This window comes from Diadema setosum, chromosome 4 (assembly GCF_964275005.1).
Source record: "Diadema setosum chromosome 4, eeDiaSeto1, whole genome shotgun sequence".
In the NCBI taxonomy this organism is placed as follows: Eukaryota; Metazoa; Echinodermata; class Echinoidea; order Diadematoida; family Diadematidae; genus Diadema; species Diadema setosum.
In genome coordinates, this window is record NC_092688.1 from 24,872,277 (window position 1) to 24,894,609 (window position 22,333).

The window sequence follows — 22,333 nt, forward strand, 5'->3', positions numbered from 1 at the left end:
AGTAAATAAACATCTGCTTACCTATTGGTGTTGTATTAATTCATGCGCAAACTGATGACGAGATGATTATAAAGAGGATACCAAGCCGATCACAGAGACTTTCAAGTTGTAGTACGAATTAATTCATATTTCAATTACACGGGTACTTTTTTTCCCTGAATAGCAGTCGATATCTGTCAAATTTATATAAGTATTTCAAATTAAAGTTGGCATTCTATGACTTGCTTTCACGTTTTATAAGTTTGAACTTTAGAAATGCTATTACATTATGTATTCTTTTTTTTATTTAGTGGGCTCCTTTGTCTTGTAAAAGTACTAAAGTGTAAAAGAAAAACGCAGAAACAGAAAGCAAGCTGCACTGGAATGTTACTCAGTGAATTATTACGATACAATAATTATGTAGTTTCAAATAACAAACCTGTGGGCATGAAGAACATAGTGCATTACAATGATTTTTGAATGGGTAGTATGAAAGGTTTACACTTTTAGTCTTCCTATCTTTTTAATAAACAAATCTTTTAATTAAAATGGCAACAAGCAATAATAAGCACATTGAAATTGTAGGTCTTTAGCAGGAAAAAAAAAAACACTCATGTGATTAAAGTAATCATTAAGTGAACAATATGAGTGTCAGGAAGGAAAAAGTGGACAAATCTATACATTTTGATTTTTTTTTTAACGGCTGATATTATAGTGGCTATACTGGCTGACAATTTATCTCACTTATAAACGACGTGGCGGTGATCTCTGGCAATGTCGTCAATTCTTGGGAAGGTAGTCTCTCGCCTGTTTTATAGGAGAAACACAGGAGCATTATTGGTAATAAAAACAATGGCATAGGTCCATTCAGATTAGATTAGAGTCTGCCCTTTCAGAATCTGCCCTTAACTAGAAATCCATGTCTGGCGACTTTTTGTTGGTTTTGTGATGCAGGGTCACATGTATATACATATTGAGAGACGAGGAACCGCAAGTTATGTTAAAAACAATAAATGACAGCCATTTCCTGCGCCAGTTTGGATTTCTTGAAGTTCTCAAGTATTTGACAAATTTGTTTTTTGGTGTTTTTTTTTTCTTCAAAATCTCTGAATATATAAACATATATATGTATTTTTTTTTTTTTTTGGGGGGGGGGGGCGGTTCCTTATCTCTAAAACACATGTATAAATATTACAGTTTAAAAGGAAAAGGGTGTAATGTTTTTTAATTGGTACTTGCAAGTGATTGGTTTCTGGATAACTTTAATGATATTTAAACATAATAAAATTTAACAACTTGCAAAGCAGTGAGAAAAATAAGAAATGATAGTCATTTTTGTGACGCCATTTTGGATGGCGGAAAATGTCCATTTGGAATTGATGAGGAATTTTGATATGTTTACAATATTCTGGGAATATTCCTGGACCAATCCTAAAAAAAAAAAAAAAAAAAAAAAAAAAAAAATCAGCTTGTTACCAACACAACACAAGGTTAAAACTAATGCTCTTGGCCAAACACACATCACCATAAATCAGCAGCAACACTACCAGCAACTAACTTGAAAACATTGAATGCTACTCACTGGAGATGTAATCTGTATTCTGGGTAGGCGTTGTGTTGATGGTTCCACCTAGGCATTAGAATACAAGTTTAAGACCTGAATCAATTTCCAAAGTAGGGAGTATCCCCCCTCCCCCACGAGGAAGATCTTGCACATTCAGACCTGAAATTCAGCGATCTGGTGCACACTTTTGGTAAAATTTTGTATTTTTGTCGTATCAAAAAACAAGAAAAATAGATATTCATTGATCATTCATAGATAATTGAATGACTAAATCGTGGTATTTCAGCTCTTGCTCCGCCTGTGCGACATCACTGTGAAGGCCTATTAAATAGTGGGGCCTATGAGAACTTTTTGCATTTTGATGTTGTAAATGGTGCAATTTAATACATTTTTTTTTGCGTGTTTTATCGACTAGAAACAGTCCCACATGATTTAGATAGCAGTACATTTTGATGTAGATTATTATTGAACAATTTTGCCTATAAAATTGGGAGGTGGGAGGGGGTGTCCACCTCCCACCGTGAGAACTTTTTGCGTTTTGATGTTGTAAATGGTCCAATTTTATGCATATTTGCGTGTTTTATCGACTTGAAAGAGTCCCACTTGTTTAACCCGTTTAGGACGTGTCCCGAGTATACTCGGGCTGACGTTTTCCAGGCTGTGGACTGGTCCCGAGTATACTCGGGCTGAGAGAGTGAAATGAACAGGCATTTTTAAACTTAGAATTTCACCAACAATACGATGCCTATGTTAAAAATTATTTATATTTTGTGGGACTACATACATCAAAGTTGCCATCTGTGTACATTTTGTAATGATTGGTCATATCTTATGTCTATAAACAAGCAAAATATTGACAACATGAGTGCAATTTTCACGACATTCAGACCTTCGCAACGGTCGGGAAACTGACCAATGACGAGCGACCAGCCGCACGCTCTGGCGATCTCATTTGCATCGGTATGCAAATTGCCACACTCAAGTGAAAAGCGTGCGTGCGGCGGTCAAGACCGTTGCGTGCACGCACCTACCTTATTAGCACACATTTACATGATAAAGTATTGCGGCATACTACTTCGTGTTATATCAGTAATGTAATGTCGTACTTATGGATTTTCTATGAAAGCCATCTCGGCATGGCAACCTGCTTACCATTATTGGCATGAAATGTTGGCCTTCCTCTTCCGCTACCGAGTCCTGGGATTTACCAAAACTAGGCAAACTGAATAAATTCAAAAGTAAATCTTTTGCGTGTCCCTGCATGTGATGTGTGTGAATGTTTTTGTGTCTGTTTGTTATCATGACAGCGATGTTACTTGTAGTTGTTTGAAGAGTTTTACCGTCATGAATAATATTCTGATTATGTTATAAAATCGTTTAAAAAAAGAAACCACTTGGCCAAGAACAAACCGAGTAGGGGGTGTACTGCATACAAACAACGCAGTTGATTGTGCTACTTCATCGAAGTCGTATATTCATCATGGCGTAACACAGCGTCACATGTGCACGTGTTATGGGCGAGAATATTTTGAATAGACCAGCCAGCTGGCAAGAGTGTCAGGTTACATTGTATATTTATGAATAGACAGGATGCAGATACAAAAACATTCCTAGATAGGGCAGGGGAGGGGCAGAGCAGGGGATTATGAGCATAATAGAGAAGGTAAAAGGTCGATTGCCGACAGTCTTTTCGTTTCTGTACCGGTCCATATAGAATGAATGTTAGCGATGTGCTTCGTATGTATATGTAACCATAACTTTATGGTTGTTGGGAATTGAATGTGCAAGTTCTCATGTGCATGTTCCAAACATCAATTTATCATAGAAATTAAAATGCAACAACGAAATGCGCTGCAATAAAGCGAATAAACAAGACCATGGCACAAGTTTTCTCTCAGACGTTTATAGCATTTGCAAGAAATTGTCTATGAAAAAAAAAAACAAAAAAAAAGATCGGTATCTGGTATTTGCAGCCGTTCAAAAAAGTATATTTGATATAATAATATCCCATATTACGTTGATAGTGACAATGGTGATTTCGACTGTTTAGTCTGTATTTCTATTTTTTGTATGAATTCTTTTAATATGCTTATTTTCGGCTGCAGTCGCTCGATAAACGTTTAGAAATCTGGGTTTTTTTTAGTCCATTTCTTTTGTAAGTTCATAAGTCAAAATGATTTTGCTATCATTGAATTGCAAGGATTTTAGCCAAACGCCACTGGTTGTAGTTCACTCCATTTTCAGTCAATCGGATATGACAACTCATGCCAAAAAAAAAATCTACTTTTCATTCAAATTTGTAGAAAACGCTCAAAATTTGCGAAGCGGTCATTCAATTCTGCGATGTGATGTGATGTGATGTGATTATCGAGCGCTCCAATTGTAGCTCTCGACTTTTTGGGAGTAAGGTATTTCGAGCAATAAAAGTACGAAATGCTCTTCTCTTTATTTGATGTAATTAATGTTTTAATGCTATCACCAAAGTGGTTTAAGCCCTTATTGTGCATGTGTCTTCTCTCTATCTACCTCTGCATTTAGGTACATGCTTTCAATCGAATTATAGACTACGTGAAATCGCGTTGCAGCATTTTGATATTCATAAACGATTGCAGCAAAATAATGCTCGTTTGCTTTATGCATTATGCATATTGGATGAGAAAAGTACTGTATTTTCTGTCTTTTATCGGGGGATGATTGGTATACACAATGAAATAAATATTGATTTACACTCTTGACAGAAGAGAAGATCATTTCAGGGGAATTAGCCCTCTGCTATGAGAGATCGAAGAATGTCGGGAGAAATGGTGTAATTTCAACAAACATATTGTTGTCTTTTCCTTATTCTTTGAAGTGTGTAACGATGTTAGGCCTTCAAGCGTGTGTGGCATGTGCTCGCCATTCTTCCATGATCATGCTGACTTCTTCAGCTTTCAGGTGGCCAACCTTTTGTTGCTAAATTGAATGAACTTCTCCGACGAATTCGGAAATGCTACCTGCGACTCTGTTTGAAACAAAAACAACAACAAAAAACCTCTCTCACATAGCGACGAATGTGAGTTCTCGATTGGCATTCTAAATTGAAGTGTGTTCATGCTACATTTTTGAAGTGATAGGATATAGCGAAAGGAAAACAAAGCCGAATGATCATCTTCATGAAACTATAATTATTTTTTGTTGGCGATTATCAATTACCTAACTATGAAATTGAAAGACAAACATACGCAAAAAACGACTGCAAAATCTTGTATAATGTACCATTTTGTAAACTAAGTTTGCCATTTTGCTTTCCCTTTATGATACATTTGCTTCGATTAGTGCTCCTTCATTCTATCTCATTACATTTCGTCACTTTCCTTTCCAGCTTTCCACTTCATTCCCGTCTACAAACGTATAGATTTGTTATATCATTGATGGTGGCGGTCACTTCTCCAAGATATTTTGCCCGTTATATATATATATATATATATGTATATATATATATATATATATATATATATATATTATAATCTAAAAAGATATTACCATAACACAGACAGGCAAACCTAGCCGTGTGTAACATTACATTTCGATTACAAAAGTGTGATCGGATTACCATCCACCAAACAAAATTTAGAAGACCGCCATATTATTTCTCCCGCCCCCCCCCCCTTTCCATCTCTCTCCCTCTCTTTCCCGTAATCCAATTCTTCATTATCACCTACAAATGTATGGATTGAATATTATCATTGATGGTGACGATCACTTCTCGAAGATACTTTGCCTGTATTATGAATATATACACACAATCTAAAAAGATGTTACCATACATGCCATAACACAAATTTTATAGGCAAACCAAGCTGTGTATAATATTACATTTCGTTTGCAAAAGACTGTTCGGATTACATCCACCAAACATAATTTAGAAGACCAGCCTATTTTTTTTCTCTCTCTCTATCTCTCAATCTTTCTTCTTATCGCATAGACTCCAATGTTTCGCCTGAAGACCGGAAGACCTCATAAATATACATATTCATCAAAACAATCATCTTTCCCGTTAGTGATGACTTTTTATTATTATGATGAATAACTTATGTCTTATCACTGTGTGAAATCTTATTTCATGTGATTCGTAATGAGCAATATCTTCCAGGCAGTACGATAGAGTTATAAGTCGATCGTAAGATTGCACTAGCAAAATTGGCAGCATTAAAACCCCAACAGTCAAATCACAAATGCGCTCGTTGATATCTTTTATTTATTCCATGGAGACCTAAGCCATATCTGTAGGCAGTCATGATGGATAATTTCAGAAAGCAAACGTCTTTATACACAAAAACTTCAGTGTGGATGGCAGGTACCGCAAGAGCATGGATTTTTCAGATTTAGTCATCATCAGTTGTCAAAAACAGCAAGGAAGATGCAGTGATTTGTTTGAATATTGAACATCCCATCAGGCTCTTGTCAATAATATGGCACAAATACTTGCTGAAACAAAACCAGGAAACAAACTCAAATGAAAGATTGGTCTACGAAACTCAACTTTGATGATGCTTGAAGTTTGTTTGTTTGTTTTGTTTTTTTTTTCTTTTCTGTCATGCTTATGAATGACAGCCTGATTATGCTATAAGATCGTTCAAAAAATCTACCTGGCCAACGAACCAAATAGAGGATTTACTGTAACATATGTATACAACGCAAGAGCCGATATTGCCACTATGGGGTCTTATATATTCATCATGGTAAAACACAGCCTATTATGCGCGTGTTTTGGGCAAGAACACTTTTGAATAGACCAGGTGGCCAGAGTATCAGGTTACGTTGTACCTCCTTGAATAGACAGGATGTTGATACAAAAGCATTCATAGACGCGCTCGTAGACGCCATCTGAAAAGTCGGGGATTATGACAATAATAGAGGAGTTCAAAGGCCGATTACAGACAGTATCTTTTTTTCTGAACCGGTCCACAGAATGCATTACAGTGATGTGCTTCGTATGTATTACGTAATCACTTTTGCGGACCCCAATGATTTTATGGTTGTTGGGAAGCGAATGTGCAAGTTCTCATGTGGTTGTTACCATGGTTACCAACATATATGTATAGAATTTAAACTTCGACAGCGAAATACGCTGCAATAAAGCGAGTAAACAAGACATAATATGGCATTTTTTTTTTTCTCTCATACGCTTAGCATTCGCCAATTTATGATGTTCGGTATTTGATGTTTGCAGCATTTCAAAGAAGCAGTCAAAATAACATAATATCCCATTTTACGATGATACCGACGATGGTGATGTCGACTGTTTAGTCTTTTTTGTTCTAGTTCTGTATGAATCCCTCATAATATGCTAATTTTCGGCTATAGTCGAATTTTCGGCTCTGTCAATTATTTATACATTTAGAAGTCTGAGGTGTTTTCAGTCCACTTCTTTCGTAAGTTCACGAGTCAATTTTGTTTTTGATCATTGAGTTCAATCCATTCATAATCAATCAAATATGACAACTTATACCGAAAAAAAAAACGATTTTTTTTTCTTTGTAGAAAGCGCTCCAAATTTGCGAAGTGGTGATTCAATTTTGCGACAGACGGAGATGTGATCACCATATCGCTTCAATTGAACGCTTTGTTTAGGAGCAAGGTATTTCGGGCAATAAAAACATGAAATGTTCTTGTCTAATCTCACGTTTATCGATGTAATCATTTTTTTTTTCATGCTGCTATTGAAGTAATTTATGCGCTTAGCGTGCCTGTGTGTTTTTTAATATATATCTACGTATATCTCTGCATTTAGGTATGCCTACATTCATTCATTCCATTAGACTTCGTGAAATCGCATTGCAGCATTATTATTCATAAACGATTGCAGCAAATGCTCGTTTCCTTTATACATTATGCTTATTGAATGAGATTGTTAGTACTTCATTTTTGTTTTTGTCTTTTATCGGGGGGGGGGGGTGACTGGTATACACAATAAAACAAATATTGATTTACACTCATGACATAAGAGATGATCATTTCAGCAAAATTAGCCGTCTGTTATGAGATATCAAAGAATGCCAGGAGAAATGTCTTTTCCTTATTTTCTGAAGTGATGTAATAACTTCAGGCCTTCAAGCCTGTATGGCTTGTGCTTGCCATACTTCCATGATCATGTCGGCTTCTTCTACAGCTGCTGGATGGCCAACCTTGTTTGTTGCTAAATTGAATGAACTTCTCCGTCGAACTCGGGAATGCTCACCTGCGACCCTGTTTGAAAAGACGCTCTCTCACATTGAGACGAATTTGAATTCTCAATGGACATTCTAATTTGAATTGTGTTAAGGCTACGTTTTTTTGAATTGATAAGATATAGTGAAAGGAAACTGAGATTGAATGAACATCTTCATTGCGCTATTTTTTTTTCTTTTTTGTATAGGCGATTTTGAATTACCTAACTGTGAAATTAGAAGACAAACGTACACACACACACAAAAAAAAAAAATGACTGCAAAATCTTTGCATAATATTGAACCATTTTGAACACTCGAATATGCCGTTTTGCTCTTCCTTTGTAATACATTTGCCTCGATTAGTGCTCCTTCGTTTTATCTCATTGCATCTCATTACTTTCCTTTCCAGCTATCCACTTCTTCATTCCCATCATCTACAATTAATCGTCTAGATTGAATATCCCCATTGATGGTGGCGATCACTTTTCCAAGATACGTTGCCCGTATTGTTATAATTTTATATAATCTAATAAGATATCACCATAACACAGATTATAGGCAAACCTAGCCGTGTATAATATTTCATTTCGTTTGCAAAAGTGTGTTCAGATTACCGTCCATGGAACTAAATTTAGAAGATCAACCTATTTTTTTCTCTCTCTCCATCTCTCAATCTTTCTTCTTATTGCATAAACTCCGATGTCTCGTTTGCAGACCGGAAGAGCTCATAAATGTTCCATCAACTGACTTGAACAGGTGTTTTATAGAATTATATATATATTATATAACAATAATGTATCCCGTTTGCTGATGATTATCATATCACTGTGTGACATTTAATTTCAAGTGATGTGCAGTGAACAATACCTTCCCGCCATTACGGTAGAGTTGTAAGGGAATCATGATTGCACATAAAATTTGCAACATAAAACCCGAAAGTTAACTTTACAACTTTTGTAAGTAAACTTACAAATGCGCTCGTTGATCTCCTTTATTCATCCCATGGAAACCTAAGTCATATAATTATGGTCGAAATCTAGAGGCAGTCATGATGGATAATTTCAGAAAGCAAACGTCTTTATAGAAAAATGCATGGAGTTCGCAGGTTTAGACACCATTAGCTGTCAAAGATTGCAAGAAAGATGCAATGATTTATTTAAATATTGAACATCCAATCAGGCTCTTGTCAACATTATGAAAATTGTTGAAACAAAACCAAGAAACAAACTCAAATGGAAGATTGGTTTGAGAAACTCAACTTCGATGTTGCTTGAAGCTTTTTTTCCCCTCTCTCATACATGTACTTATGAATGTCAGCGTGATTATGTTATAAGATCGTTCAACACATCTACTTGGCCAACGAACCAAATTGAGGATATACTGTATAATATTCATTATTTTGATACAATGCAAGAGCCGATATTGCCACTATGGGGTCTTATAATTATATTCATCATGGTGAAACACAGCGTAACATGTGCGAGTGTTATATGCAAGAACACTTTGAATAGACCAGGTGGTCAGAGTATCATGTTACATTGTACCTCCATGAATAGACAGGATGTTGATACAAAAACATTCCTAGACGCACTCGTAGACGCCATCTGAAAAGTCGGGGATTATGAGCATAATAGAGAAGTTCAAAGGCCGATTACAGACAGTCTCTTTTTTCTGCACCGGTCCATAGAATGCATTATAGTGATGTGCTTCGTATGTATTACGTAACCGCTTTTACGGATCCCAGTGATTTTATGGTTGTTGGGAATCGAATGTGCAAGTTCTCATGTACTTGTTACGAACATGTATTACAGAATTTAAACTTCGACAATGACATATACGCTGCAATAAAGCGAGAAACAAGACATACGGCAGAAGTTTTTTTTTTTTTCTCTCTCTCTCATACGCTTAGAATTCACAAATAAAAATTATGATGTTCAGTATTTGATGTTTGCAGCATTTCAAAGAGGCAGTCAAAATAAAATTACATCCCATATTACGACGATACCGACAACGGTGATGTCGACTGTTTAGTCTTTCTTGGTTCTAGTTTTGTATGAATTCTTCATAATATGCTAATTTTCGGCTATAGTCGCTCTGTCAATTATTTATACGTTTAGAAATTTGGGTTTTTCAGTCCATCTCTTTCGGAAGTTCACGAGTCAAATGATTTCGCAATCATCGAGTAACAATGGTTTTAGCAACACACTACCGTTTTGTAGCTCAATCGATTTATAGTCAGTAGAATATGGTAACTCATGCCTTAAAAAATAAACTTTTTTTTAATTTAAATTTGTTGAAAGCACTCCAAATTTGCGAAGTGATGATTCAGTTTTGCGAGAGACGGAGATGTGATAACCCGTCGCTTCAATTGAACATTGTACTTTGTTTAGGAGCATATTTCAAGCAATAAAAGCATGAAATGTTCTTGTCCATCTCATATACTGATGTGATCAAATATTTTCATGCTACTATTGAAGTGGTTAATGCACTTATCGTGGCTGCGTATTTTTCATAATAATTGCATTATACATCTCTGTATCTAGGTACACCTACTTGAATTCATTCCTTTAGACTTCGTGAAATCGCATTGCAGCATTTTCATATTCATAAACGATTGCAGCAAATGCTCGTTTCCTTCATACATTATGCTTATTGAATGAGAATAGTACTTCATTTTCTGTCTTTTATCGGGGGATGACTGGTATACACAACAAAACAAATGTTGATTTACACTCATAACATAAGAGAAGATCATTTCAGCAAAATTAACCGTCTGCTATGAGAGATCGAAGAATGTCGGGAGAAATGTCGTTTATTTCAGCAAACATATCGTCTTTTCGTTATTTTCTGAAGTGATGTAATGATTTTAGACCTTCAAGCTTGTGTGGCATGTGCTCGCCGTTCTCCCATGGTCATGTCGTCTTCTTCTATCAGCTGCCGGGTGGCCAACCTTTTTGTTTCTAATATGAATAAACTTCTCCGACGAACTCGAAAAATGCTCACCTGCGACCCTGTTTGAAAAGCCGCTCTCTCACATTGATGCGAATCTGAATTCTCGATGGGCATTCTAATTTGAATTGTGCTAATGCTACATTTTTTGAAGTGATAGGACATAGTGAAAGGCAAACGAGGTTGAATGAACATCTTCATGGCGCTTTCTCTTTTTTTTTTTCTTTTTTGTTGGCTATTTTGAATTTATACGTAACTACGAAATTGGAAGGCAAACGTACACAAAAAATGACTGCAAAATCTTTGCATAATGTTGTACTCTTTTGCCTTTCTTTTTTGCCGTTTTGCTCTTCCTTTGTAATACATTTGTCTCAATTAGTGCTCCTTCATTTTATCTCATTACATCTCATCACTTTCCCTTCCAGCTATCCCCTTCTTCATTCCCATATACAAACCTGTAGATTGAACATAATCATTGATGGTGATGAACTCTTCTCCAAGATACTCTGCCCATAAAATTTATATATGTATATATATGTATATATATGTATATATGTATATATATATTTATACATAATATGTATACATATATAAAACGTAGAAAGATATTACCAAAACACAGGTTGTAGGCAAACCTCATCTTGTATAATTTTACATTACGTTTGCAAAAATCTTTTCATATTATCTACCGTCCATCAAACAAAATTTAGATGACCAGCCTATTTTTCTCTCCTTTTTTTCTTCTCATCGTATAGACTCCCATGTTTCATCTGAAGAGCTCATACATGTTCTGTCAACTGGCTTGAACATGACCGGTGTTTTATTCTTAGGTTTTTTTTTCTATGTAAGAATTAACGATACTCATTTAGGTTGGTGATTACTTTTTATAATAATTAAATATATGTCTTGTATCACTGTGTGAAATCTCATTTCACTTGATACATAGTGAATAATATCTTCCCGACATTACGTTGAAGTTGTAAGGGAATCGTAAGATCGCACAGAAAAATGGCAGCATCAAACCCCGATAATAAACTCACAAATCCACTCGGTGATCTCTTTTATGCATCCCATGAAAACCTATTATAAGTCGCATAATCGAAATGTGTAGGTAGTCACGACTGATAATTTCAGGAAGCAAACTTCTTTATACAGACTTCTTCAGGGGATGGCAGGTATCGCGCAAGCGTGGATTATGCATTTTTAATCGTCTCAAAGAAAGTTAGAAAGATGCAAAGATTTATTTGAATATTGAACATTCCAGGCTCTTGTCAACTTTATTGGAATTACTGAAACAGAACCAAGAAATAAACTCAAGTGGACGTTATTCTATTACGAAATTCGACTTTGATAAATCAGTACCACCAATTCTACTTGTGATATTACATCGTTGATGGTTTGCCTAGTGTTGAAATAAAGCCACGTGCTTCTGTTACAGACACGCGAGCTTTGTATTTGGATACAAGTACACGTAGCAGGACAAACAAGGTGTTACAGATTTTCAAACGTTGTATACAATAAATAAACTTCCTTCTGTTTCCAAAATTCCTTGACTATATGGTAAGGAATTTTGTGAACAACAGTAAGTTAAGAGTGGGTTCGTGTGCTTTTGATATCGCCACAATACGAGATTTACTCGCCGTGTCTTATAGTCGTGTAAATGGAAATACGCAAGCCTGTACACAATCCTCCGATCGATCGCTTTTCATTGAAAGACTTTGAAGGCTTGTGATCAACGGATTACAGTTTCCATAAACAAAAGATTGCCTCCATGAATCAGTAAATTCAAGACAATAACGTAGTAGAAATTTGCGACACCATCGGCATAGCCTGGTGCCCAATAATAAAAGACGCTATTCATTTGAGTTGATGAGGGAACGTAAATTGGCGATCGTAGAGTACGTGAAGTTCAAACCGCGCGCGCGAACACAGATAGCGAAGGGAAGCGACATTATTATTCATGAGCGGTCGTTATTCATCCAATCAAAAAGCGGATTCCTACACCGCAAACACGGCAATTTGATGATTGGGTAAAGCGGGATCGTAAGTCACACCCCCTTAGTAACCCTCGGTTCGGGCTCGATTTTGGAAAACCTGTCCGTCTGTGGGGGTGTTCGCTCGCCAAAGCAAACCGTCCTAAACGGGTTAAGGCAGCAGAATATTTCGATGTAGATTACAATGAACAATTTGCCTATAAAATAAACAGAAAAAAACAAAAGGGCGTAGATAAGGAGTATTTCTCCTCCCACAATAAGGTAATTTTGCATTTTCAGGTCTGAAATTCAGCGAACTGGTGCAAACTTTTGTTGCAACCCCCTCCCCCCCCAAAAAAAAATAATAATAATAATAATTGAAGAAATAAATAGGGCTTTTTCAGGGAAGTGTTAAAGTCATGGAATTTAGCTCTTATTCCGAGTGTGCATCATCTGTGTGTATGTACAAAGTCTAGTGAGAGCTTGGGGGGGGGGGGGGTGGTTGAGGTCGATTCCCCCTACCACTCGACTGAGCTTTTGCGTTATTAGAATTGAAATAAAGCGATCTGAAGCACACTTTTTGTGGAAAATTCGGAAATTGTCATTCCCCAAAGTGTACTAAGTCTATAGAGGGGACCAAACAACGGGAGGGTGGCAAGATACATCTCCCATATTCGAGAGAGCTTTTTTTTTTTTTCGTTTTAGAACTGAAATTCAACAATCTGGTGCATACTTTTGTTGGAATATCAGGAAATTTTTCAATCAGGGAAGGTGGGAGGGGATAAGCCCTATCCCCCCTTCCTACCCGAGGGAGATTCTGTATTTCTGATTGCATTTAAACGTTTTGGTGCACATATTTTGTGGCATATTTGGAAAACTGTCTATGTTCAAAGTGTAGCCACAGTCTACTTACAAGTATGCATGGGGCAGGGGGGGGGGGGTAGGGGACGGGCGAGCAGGGAGAAGGCGTGGGCGAGGGCTATCACCACCCTTCCCGTACGAGGTAGCTTTTGCCTCTTTAAAGTTGAAATTGAGATATCTCGTATACGCATATTTGATGGAATATTTGGGAAGTAAAAAAAAAAAAACACACACAAAAACTGATCTGTGATGGGGTAGTAAGCGAGGAAAGGATGGATTAAAATAGGATATTCCCCTTGTACATGAAGGAACTTTCGAGTTTTCGGAATATAAGTGATAAATCTTGTGCACTCAGAATTATTCAGAATTTTTTTTTTTTTTGGGTAAATCTGAAAACTGTACTAAGGCTCGGGAAAGGCGCACAGAGGGGGAGGGTTTGGGAGAGGGTATCCCCCTCCCAAGCACGAGAGATTTTGCATTTTGTAAATTGAAATTCAGCAATCTGGTGCACACTTTGGATAAGCTATTTAGACAAAACGCAATGTTTGCGTTCCCCCCCCCCCCTCCTCCAGGATCGACGTCTCTGCATACGAGTGGGCTTTTGCATTCAAATACAAATGAAAAGTTTTGATGGAAAATTCGGAGAGCTGTCAATCCCCAAGGTGTACTAAAGTTTTTAATGGGAAACAAAATGGGGAAAGGGATGACTGAAAGAAGATATCCCCTCCCACCCGCGGTGGATCTTTTGTGTGGTTTTTTGTAACTGAAGGGACAGACCTGGTGCACACTTATGATAAAACATTTGGGAATCTGTCAATCTAAAAAGAAAAAAAAAAGGAAAAGGACAGAAAGGGGAGGGGGCATCCCCCTCCCACGCGAGAATTTTTTGTTTTTGTTTTTGTTTGCATTTCCAGAATTGAAATTTTGCAATGTGGTGCACACTTTGGATAAGATATTTAGACAGTGTTCTATCAAAAAAACGCAAGAAAATTTTCCTCATTTCGGGAATCATTGGGAATCAAAATGACGTGTTTGCCCCTCCCCTTCCCCCGTCCGCGCCCCCCGTCCTCCGGGATCGACGTCCCTGTACAGAGGGTGCCGTTGCATTTTTAGAATTCAGATGAAAATATCTCTTAGACACATTTATGAGGTAAAAATGAGGTATGATGGGAAAATTTCAATCCCAGAAGTGTATACTATTTTTTTTTTTTTTTTTGGGGGGGGGGACCCCCAAAGTATCTAGATATCTCCTCCCATCCACGGAAATTTTGCATGTTTTTTTAAACTGAAGTAACAGACCTAGTGCACACTTTAGATGAAACATTTTAAAATATGTCAATCTGAAGTTTATTAAGTAGAAAGGACTGAACGGGGAGGGTACGGGGGGGGGGGGATAGGCACATCCCCGTCTTACGCGAGGGAGATTTTGTATTTTCAGAAATAAAATTCAGCCATCTTTGGGTGAAATATTTAGACAGTTTTCTATCAAAAAAAGTAAGAACATTTCCACATCTCGGGAGTTACGAGGAGGAGCAAAATGATATGTTTGTCCCCAATACTTTAATGGGCGAACCACCCCCCCCCCACCATCGACGCCTCTGCATATGACGGAGCTTTTGTAAGTGAAAGATCTGCTGCACACTCTTTGATAAAATATTAGGATATACGTCAATCTCAAAAGTGTACAAAGTCTACCGAAAGGGATCCAGTAGCGGAGCCTTTGCATGTTTATGATTGCAATTCAACGATCTTGTGCATAGGTCTGGCGGTATTTGGACAATTTTCCATATAGAAAGTTCGAGATTTGTCCTCATCTCGGGATTTGCTAGGGGGACAAATGATTTGTCTGCCCCAACACTTCCGCAGGGGCGGGGCAAATGATGCCCATAGATGTATCCTTACTGAGTCACCATCGTTTCAGTAATGATTCAGGAAATGGAGGGGGTTCAATTATGGCGGTATAGTTTTTGTTATTGTTTGTTTGTTTTTGTACATAATTCGCAGATGGTCCCTAATTGCTCGCGTCATAGCATGTTTCCATGAAGGCCTATACTATTTGACGTTGTCAACGTCTGGACCATACCTTATGTCGATATTACTTTCTTCGCGAGCGAGCGATCTGAAGCGAGCGAGCGCTTGCGAAAATTATGTATACATTATCCTACAAGATAGAATACTGTTCAGCTCTGTTACTTGTCTGAAGGCGGTCGTAAGAACGTCACGCAATTTATTGATTCAATCACATTTCTCCTTCCTCCATTTTTTTCCCTCAAATTTCAGGGGGGATGATTATACAGGCCATCTCCTCTCCTCCATTTCAGGGGAGATTCATCCCCCCATCCCCCACCCCACCCCCGGATTTACGCCCATGTCTGGAGGTATGTAACTCTGTCATTGGCATTGCACGATTCCGTCCGCCTTTTAAAACTGTCGATGGCGTATGTAGCAGGCCTGCAAGCATGTTCCCACTGTTAAACGAAAATTATTCAGGGGGATACTCAAATAAACGTATTTTACATGAATCTCAATGGTCAAAATGAATCAGGGAGATTTTCTATATCTTCTTATCTAAACCTGAGGATATACTGACGTTTTCATGAAGCCTCCTGCAGAATCAGTGAGACTTGGCATCTCTGATATAGCATGGAAATCTTTCTGAGCTGATTAACAATCAAATAAAGACACTTGGATACTTATCTCCCTCGTGGTGCATCATGACTTACTAGAAAATAGTTTTCTTATATCAAGTGACAAAATTATGTTATGAACAAAAACACCATCGCTGTTCACTTTTCGACTTATACTTCTGACTTTCCGCCAAACTGCGACATTGGTCGGAATTTTTCAATTATGATTATGGCTGATTAACCTGTTACGAGAAATTTCTTGGAAATTTGAGTAAAATCCATTTTATGTCCAATAATGAGGCATCATCCTCAATTTCCCAGTGTTATGCTGTGTTATATTCAATGTAGCGAAATGGATTTTTGACCTTTGACAGAGTACAAACTGAAAATCAACAACAAACCTTTTGTCGCATTCTCGAATTTCCAGCAGAATGGGACTGACACGTTCCAAGCCGGAAAGTAAGTCGACCGTCCGGGTAGTCCTACACACTGCAGTGTCGCACTGCCATTGATGCTGTAGCCTTCACCACAGGTGACAGTCATCTTCGACCCAAATCTTGTCATATTTGAGTCCCAATGACCATTGGGTACATGACCAGGATGAACACAATTCCCCGCCGAAACTGCCGAGTTGACGAAAACAAATAATGCAGTTATAAGTTGGGTGTCATTTCTATCTGCACAACTCCATCTGCAGTCAAACCGATGTAGGGATGTAAAATATCATGAATTTCCTATCTTTAATGATGTACATGTACAATAAAGTAATAGTCAAAGTGTTAATGTAAATATGTTTGATTTCCTCTTATCATGACTTGGTTTTGCTGCAAAACACATACATCCGCAACCAAAGCCAAGAAGGTCAAAAGCTTGACAAATAAAGTGCAGAGAAGCAACGTCACTAGATGTGTCGACCCTATTTCATTCGCTCACTTGCATGCATGTGGATGCCACAAAACAACGACATTTAGTTATCAGTAACTGATTCATTCTTGCACCTATTACAGTGAATCCACTGTGACCATGACCGTAACGTTGCAATGATAGTAACACAAACGTTTAGCAACTCCACATTTGTAAAACAGACCATACGCTGCACTGTTTTCATGTAATGTGCACAATTCCGTACACCCATACGATTCAAACAAAGGAAACAGAATAAAATTAAAATAATTTATCGCTTATGCTTCTGTCGACCTTTGTTATGTTATTATCTTAATTTGTTATCTAATAATCATTGAATGTTTACAGTTCATACATGGTCAATGTTATTGATTTCTTTCGTACTCACTGTTGAATAAATGGACCTCTTGACCAGATCCATGCAATGCCTGTCCGGGACATGTCCACGTTTGAGATTTTTTTCCTTCAGACTCTATCTCGCCATACGGTTCTGATCGAAAACATATTGTATAAAATAAAAAAATATATATATTACGTACAGCAGCAGCGTCAGAGTCCCGGGTTTGCCACAGCGAATAGATATCCAGTTCCATTACACGCTAAGAAATACGGTTTCAATTGTGAACCCCGAAATTGTCCCTATACAACCACCCTAATGGGTGCAACTTTGCACTGCAATAAGCAATTTGCACCCTCAGATGTGCAATGCTGAATTTTGAACCTGCAGGGGTGCGCATTTGCACCCTCAGTTTTGTGCTAATCAAGGGTGCAAACATGCACCATAAACATCGATACACTGTCAATTAAACATTTGGACCACGAGTACCGAGGTTTTACTCGTAATATCAAACTTACACTCTAATGGATATGTCCGCATCTTTGTAGGTACGAATATAAATATTAAGAGATTAAATTTTTTACTTGCATAATAAAAGGTACAAATGTGCACCCCAGGGTGCTGGTATAGGGACAAATAGGGTGCAACTTTGAACCTTTATTTTTAGTGTGTAGAATGAACCTCACATTCAAACAAAGACAAAGCCTGAAATTTCTGTTCATCGGCTTGTTAACAATATATTGGGAAATCCAGGTTACCTATAAATGCAAAGCAAAATGATAGTAGCCCAGGAAGAAATACCAATTATATACCAATATAATTCTGATAGGACTGCCCATCAAATTTGACTCAATGCATTTTACTAATACACCACCAATATCTCAGGGCAGAATTCGAAGTAATATTGTGTTCTTTCATACTTTGAATTGATGGATTCCCTGTTTACAGGATAAAGATGTGGTAAGCATATGCCCTTCGCCCATGCCGTCTGTATTATCAATGTATGAAAATTATCGAATATATTGCCGGCAAAGAAAATATGTGACCCTGCACCACAAAACCAACAAAAAGTCGCCAGACATGGATTTTTAATTATGGACAGATTCTGAAAGAGCAGACTGTAAGCTTTAAAATGATGTTTAACTCAATTCAAATGGACTCCCCTAACCTAGATGAATACTTGAAAGACTAAAGCACACACTCTGGAAAAGTTGGAACTGAGAAAAGAGGCTCTGAAGTACAGGGTCTATCCAAGCGCTTAATGCAGACCAAGCCGTGTTAGCTGTGCGGTGAAAGGGACAAAACACAGGATGTAAACCGCCGGAGCAACAACAATGAAGGAATTATTAGATTAAGCTGAAATTGAGTATGCCCTATTAACACATTATGCTCATGATTAATGCGAACTTTCAAAACACTAGCTTTGTCCTTTCACAAGTTATTAGACTCGAAAGTAAAGAGTGTGCAAAGGATTTTAAGAAATGAAAAGGGTCCTCTGAGACATACCTGATCATTCTACTCCCCCCCCCCCCCAAAAAAAAAAAAAGGTTGTAGAAAAACTGCTGGAAACACACTTTCCCATTCGTGTTATGATCCCAAACTAATGAATAGTGTAGAAGAAGGGTAGCTCTTTCAGAAAATATGAAAAACTGAAGAGTGACTAGGTTGACCCATTTCCTTTTTTTGAGTCCTCACGTAAAATCAATGTGTGCGACTTTTTGTTCATTTTGTGATGCACGTTCACATAATGTATATACTTCCAAGTTGATAATATTGATTAAAAATATACTGAAAGGTTCCGTGCAATTTGGAAACATTCCTAATCTTTATTGCCTAAAGTGTTATTTCAGTGCAATGATATAGCAAATAATATTAACATGTGATTGCATTAATATGCTTACCTCGGCATTTCAGTCTAACAGCCGCATTCGAGGAACAGTCATCGGGTGTCAGTGAACAATCCTTCAAACGTTGAAACCTGCTTGGAACTATGCATTGATAAATACATGTAATAGTGGAACTAATTTAGAAACCTATAAAGGCATCAAATAAATTCATACAAAGCGAGGTTACGAAAAAGAATCTGGAAGTAATATCTGAAAAGCACTATGTGACCTTGCATCACAAAACTAACAAAAAGTCATCAAACATGGACTTTTTGTAGGTAAGGGTAGATATCGAAAGAGCAGATTCTAAGCTTGAAAATGTATCACTCAATTCAAATGGACTCTCCTAACCTATTTGGATATTGGAAAGAAAGCACACTCTCTGGAAAAGTATGAACGGAAGTAAAGGGGCTATTCAAGTGCTTAATCTTTCCAAACCGTGATTGCTGTGCGATGAATGGGATAAAAAAAAAGAGCTGGATGTAAACCACGGTTGCAATAACATTGAAGGGATTGTCAGATTAAACTGAAATAGAGCATGCTCTGTTAACATATTCTGTCCATATTTACTGTCAACTTTCAAGGCGGTAGCACTATTATTAGAGTTGAGAGTGAAGGGTGTGCAAATGATTTTAAAGAAATGAAAAGGGAACTCTAAAGACGTACTAGTTCCTGATCACAACTACCCTACAAAAAAAAAGGATTGAAAACACGCTTTCTAATTTATTTTATGACCCCAAACTTAAGAATACTGTAGACAAAGAATAGCTCTTTCAGAAAATATGAAAAACCTAAGATTGACTTGATTGACCAGTTTTTCCTTTTCGGCGTACTCATGTAAAATCAAGGGGTGCGACTTTTTGATCGTTTTATTAGTGATGCACGATCACATAATTATATTTTAACTGCATCAAGTCCATCTTGAGGTTGAAGAAAGAGCAAATCTTAACACTATGATTATTCGGGACAGACATTCACCCACAAATTTTAACTATGCTTGTAAAGTCTGTGATGCCATTGTATAATTTGTTTTCGAAAACTATATGATTTCAAAAGAATTTATCTTTTGTTCATTTTCTTATTTTACAGATAACAAGTCTGTAATCACCGCCAAGACACAATAACCGTCCGGTCTTGCTCGGTGTTACTGTTCTTGGCAATGCTTCAGCCGTATACTCCTCAGCCGCTGGGAAACCGAGCTCTCCACACACCAGTTCGGCAGCTTCTGCGTTGAATCCATCAGAGCAAACATATCTGTCTGTTTCGTAGACGACCAATCCTTCAAGGAGGGAGGGTCCGTCAGCCAGGGTAACATTAGGTTTTTCTTTTAAGAGCGAATGATAAATACATGAAAATTTTAACGTCGTAGCTTTACTTCTGGAAATATAGCAGGATTAAAACCGAGCGTGACTTTGGTAGGGCTGCAGTTTCGAAATAGGAAGGATTGCCTTTGGCAGTGTTTTGTTCTACCCAAAATATGTACTCCTACATTATATATTAAAGACACCTGTTTTCACGACTGACATTTTCACTTCTAGGAAATCTGAATGACAAGCAATAAAAAGCTGCAATAAGATAATACAAATAGTTCATAATGTGTTAATGTTTAATTTTATAGAACAACCCGTTGTAATAAGTGTACCATGTTTATATTCCCACAAATTTTTGTTCTATTTTGCGTTGCTTTCGCTCTATGATAGTCTGAAAAGAAAGCATTTTCTAATTCATGTATAATGATAGTATCAACTGGGGAAATAATCAAATCCTGGCAGTAACACGTTATCACAGTCTACGGAAATAATCAGATTAAAGAAGTCGTGGATTTATTTTGTAGAGGCGCGATGAAGACATCTAATTTGCATGCTAACTACGCTTTTTCCTTTTACTTTACGACTGATATGTCCATGGTGCATTTTCTTTAGTATAGCTGTAGGAGCTGATTATTATCACGTTGTTTGGGACTTGATGAAAGTCGATGTGTTAACCATGCTATTTATCGTGAGATGCGGAATTAAACGTATTTTTAGAATCGAAAGCTACATCGTTTGCCCACTCACTCTTCCAAAGGTAAAAATGTGATTTGCAAAGGTGGACGTTGTGGGCTTTGTGTAATAATGGAGAAAACTTCTGACGTAAGAGGGAATTAAGGTAAAAGGAAAAAAAGTGTCATTCCACTCTCGTTTGTACATAGTTAGATTGCAATTAGTTCGTTTTATTTTCCATTTTTAATCCGGAACATGTCGACCGTTTTCCTCTGTAGTCAACGTTTTAAATAATGCAATTATTTCACACGATAGAAATAAAACAATCTGAATAATGTAAAATACAAGTAGGCATATTTCGATATCTGTATTTGTAATCATAATCATTCCGATACCTGTGATAACTTACCCTCGTTACACTTCCCCCTGATGCTGAATTTCACTGGTAAGGTATATATAACGTATAGTAAGCTTCGTCTGATGAGCAAGTGATAACATGGGAGAAGACGGTAAGTCACGCGGAATTACAATAATAGATGACTTGTTAGCTATTTCATCCTGCACATTTAACCCTAAACCTAGGTTATTGATTGACTTCACTTCAAGTGAAATTCTCGACCCGCAAGGTGCTTGTACAATCCAGCTGTCCCCTCTGAGGACGCAATATCTGTCACACGACACATCGCGCTCTAGTGGTTCCCCCGAACAATTTAGAGATAGATCTGCAGTGGATAAAGAGGGGGAGATAAAGTGCATCGTCATTCAGTGATAAGTCGTAAATTGAAGAACAACATGCTAGAAGGTAACATTACTCCTGTCACTTTTCCCCCTATTTTTTTTTTTTTTTGAGGTGGAATGATCACATAATCTTTTCATTGTGGAAATGGGTTTAAAACATTCGAACTAATTGATACGAACGCACACTGAATTTATGAGCAGTGTTTGAGTCTCGAGGTATCTGTTGTGACTTATTAGTCTTTGCAATCACAAGTACACAATTACCTTAAAAGAGACATTGATACATCTATGACATATTACACGGTAGCACAAGCAAAATATTCATGTCGACAATAACGATTAA

General features: G+C 37.3%; 1 protein-coding gene across 1 annotated transcript in view; it reads right to left on the bottom strand.

The window, feature by feature from the left end:
- LOC140227751 (uncharacterized) overlaps positions 1-21,935 on the bottom strand; it is a 28,144-nt gene extending 6,209 nt beyond the window's left edge. Inside the window, exons 1-7 of the mRNA XM_072308153.1 lie at positions 21,872-21,935; positions 20,379-20,594; positions 19,286-19,372; positions 17,436-17,537; positions 16,546-16,767; positions 1,562-1,609; positions 724-786 (exon numbers count right to left, since the gene is read on the bottom strand). Coding sequence (XP_072164254.1) covers positions 724-786; positions 1,562-1,609; positions 16,546-16,767; positions 17,436-17,537; positions 19,286-19,372; positions 20,379-20,594; positions 21,872-21,935 — 802 coding nt within the window. The remainder of the gene's footprint in view (positions 1-723; positions 787-1,561; positions 1,610-16,545; positions 16,768-17,435; positions 17,538-19,285; positions 19,373-20,378; positions 20,595-21,871) is intronic.
- Between the last annotated feature and the right edge of the window lie 398 nt (positions 21,936-22,333).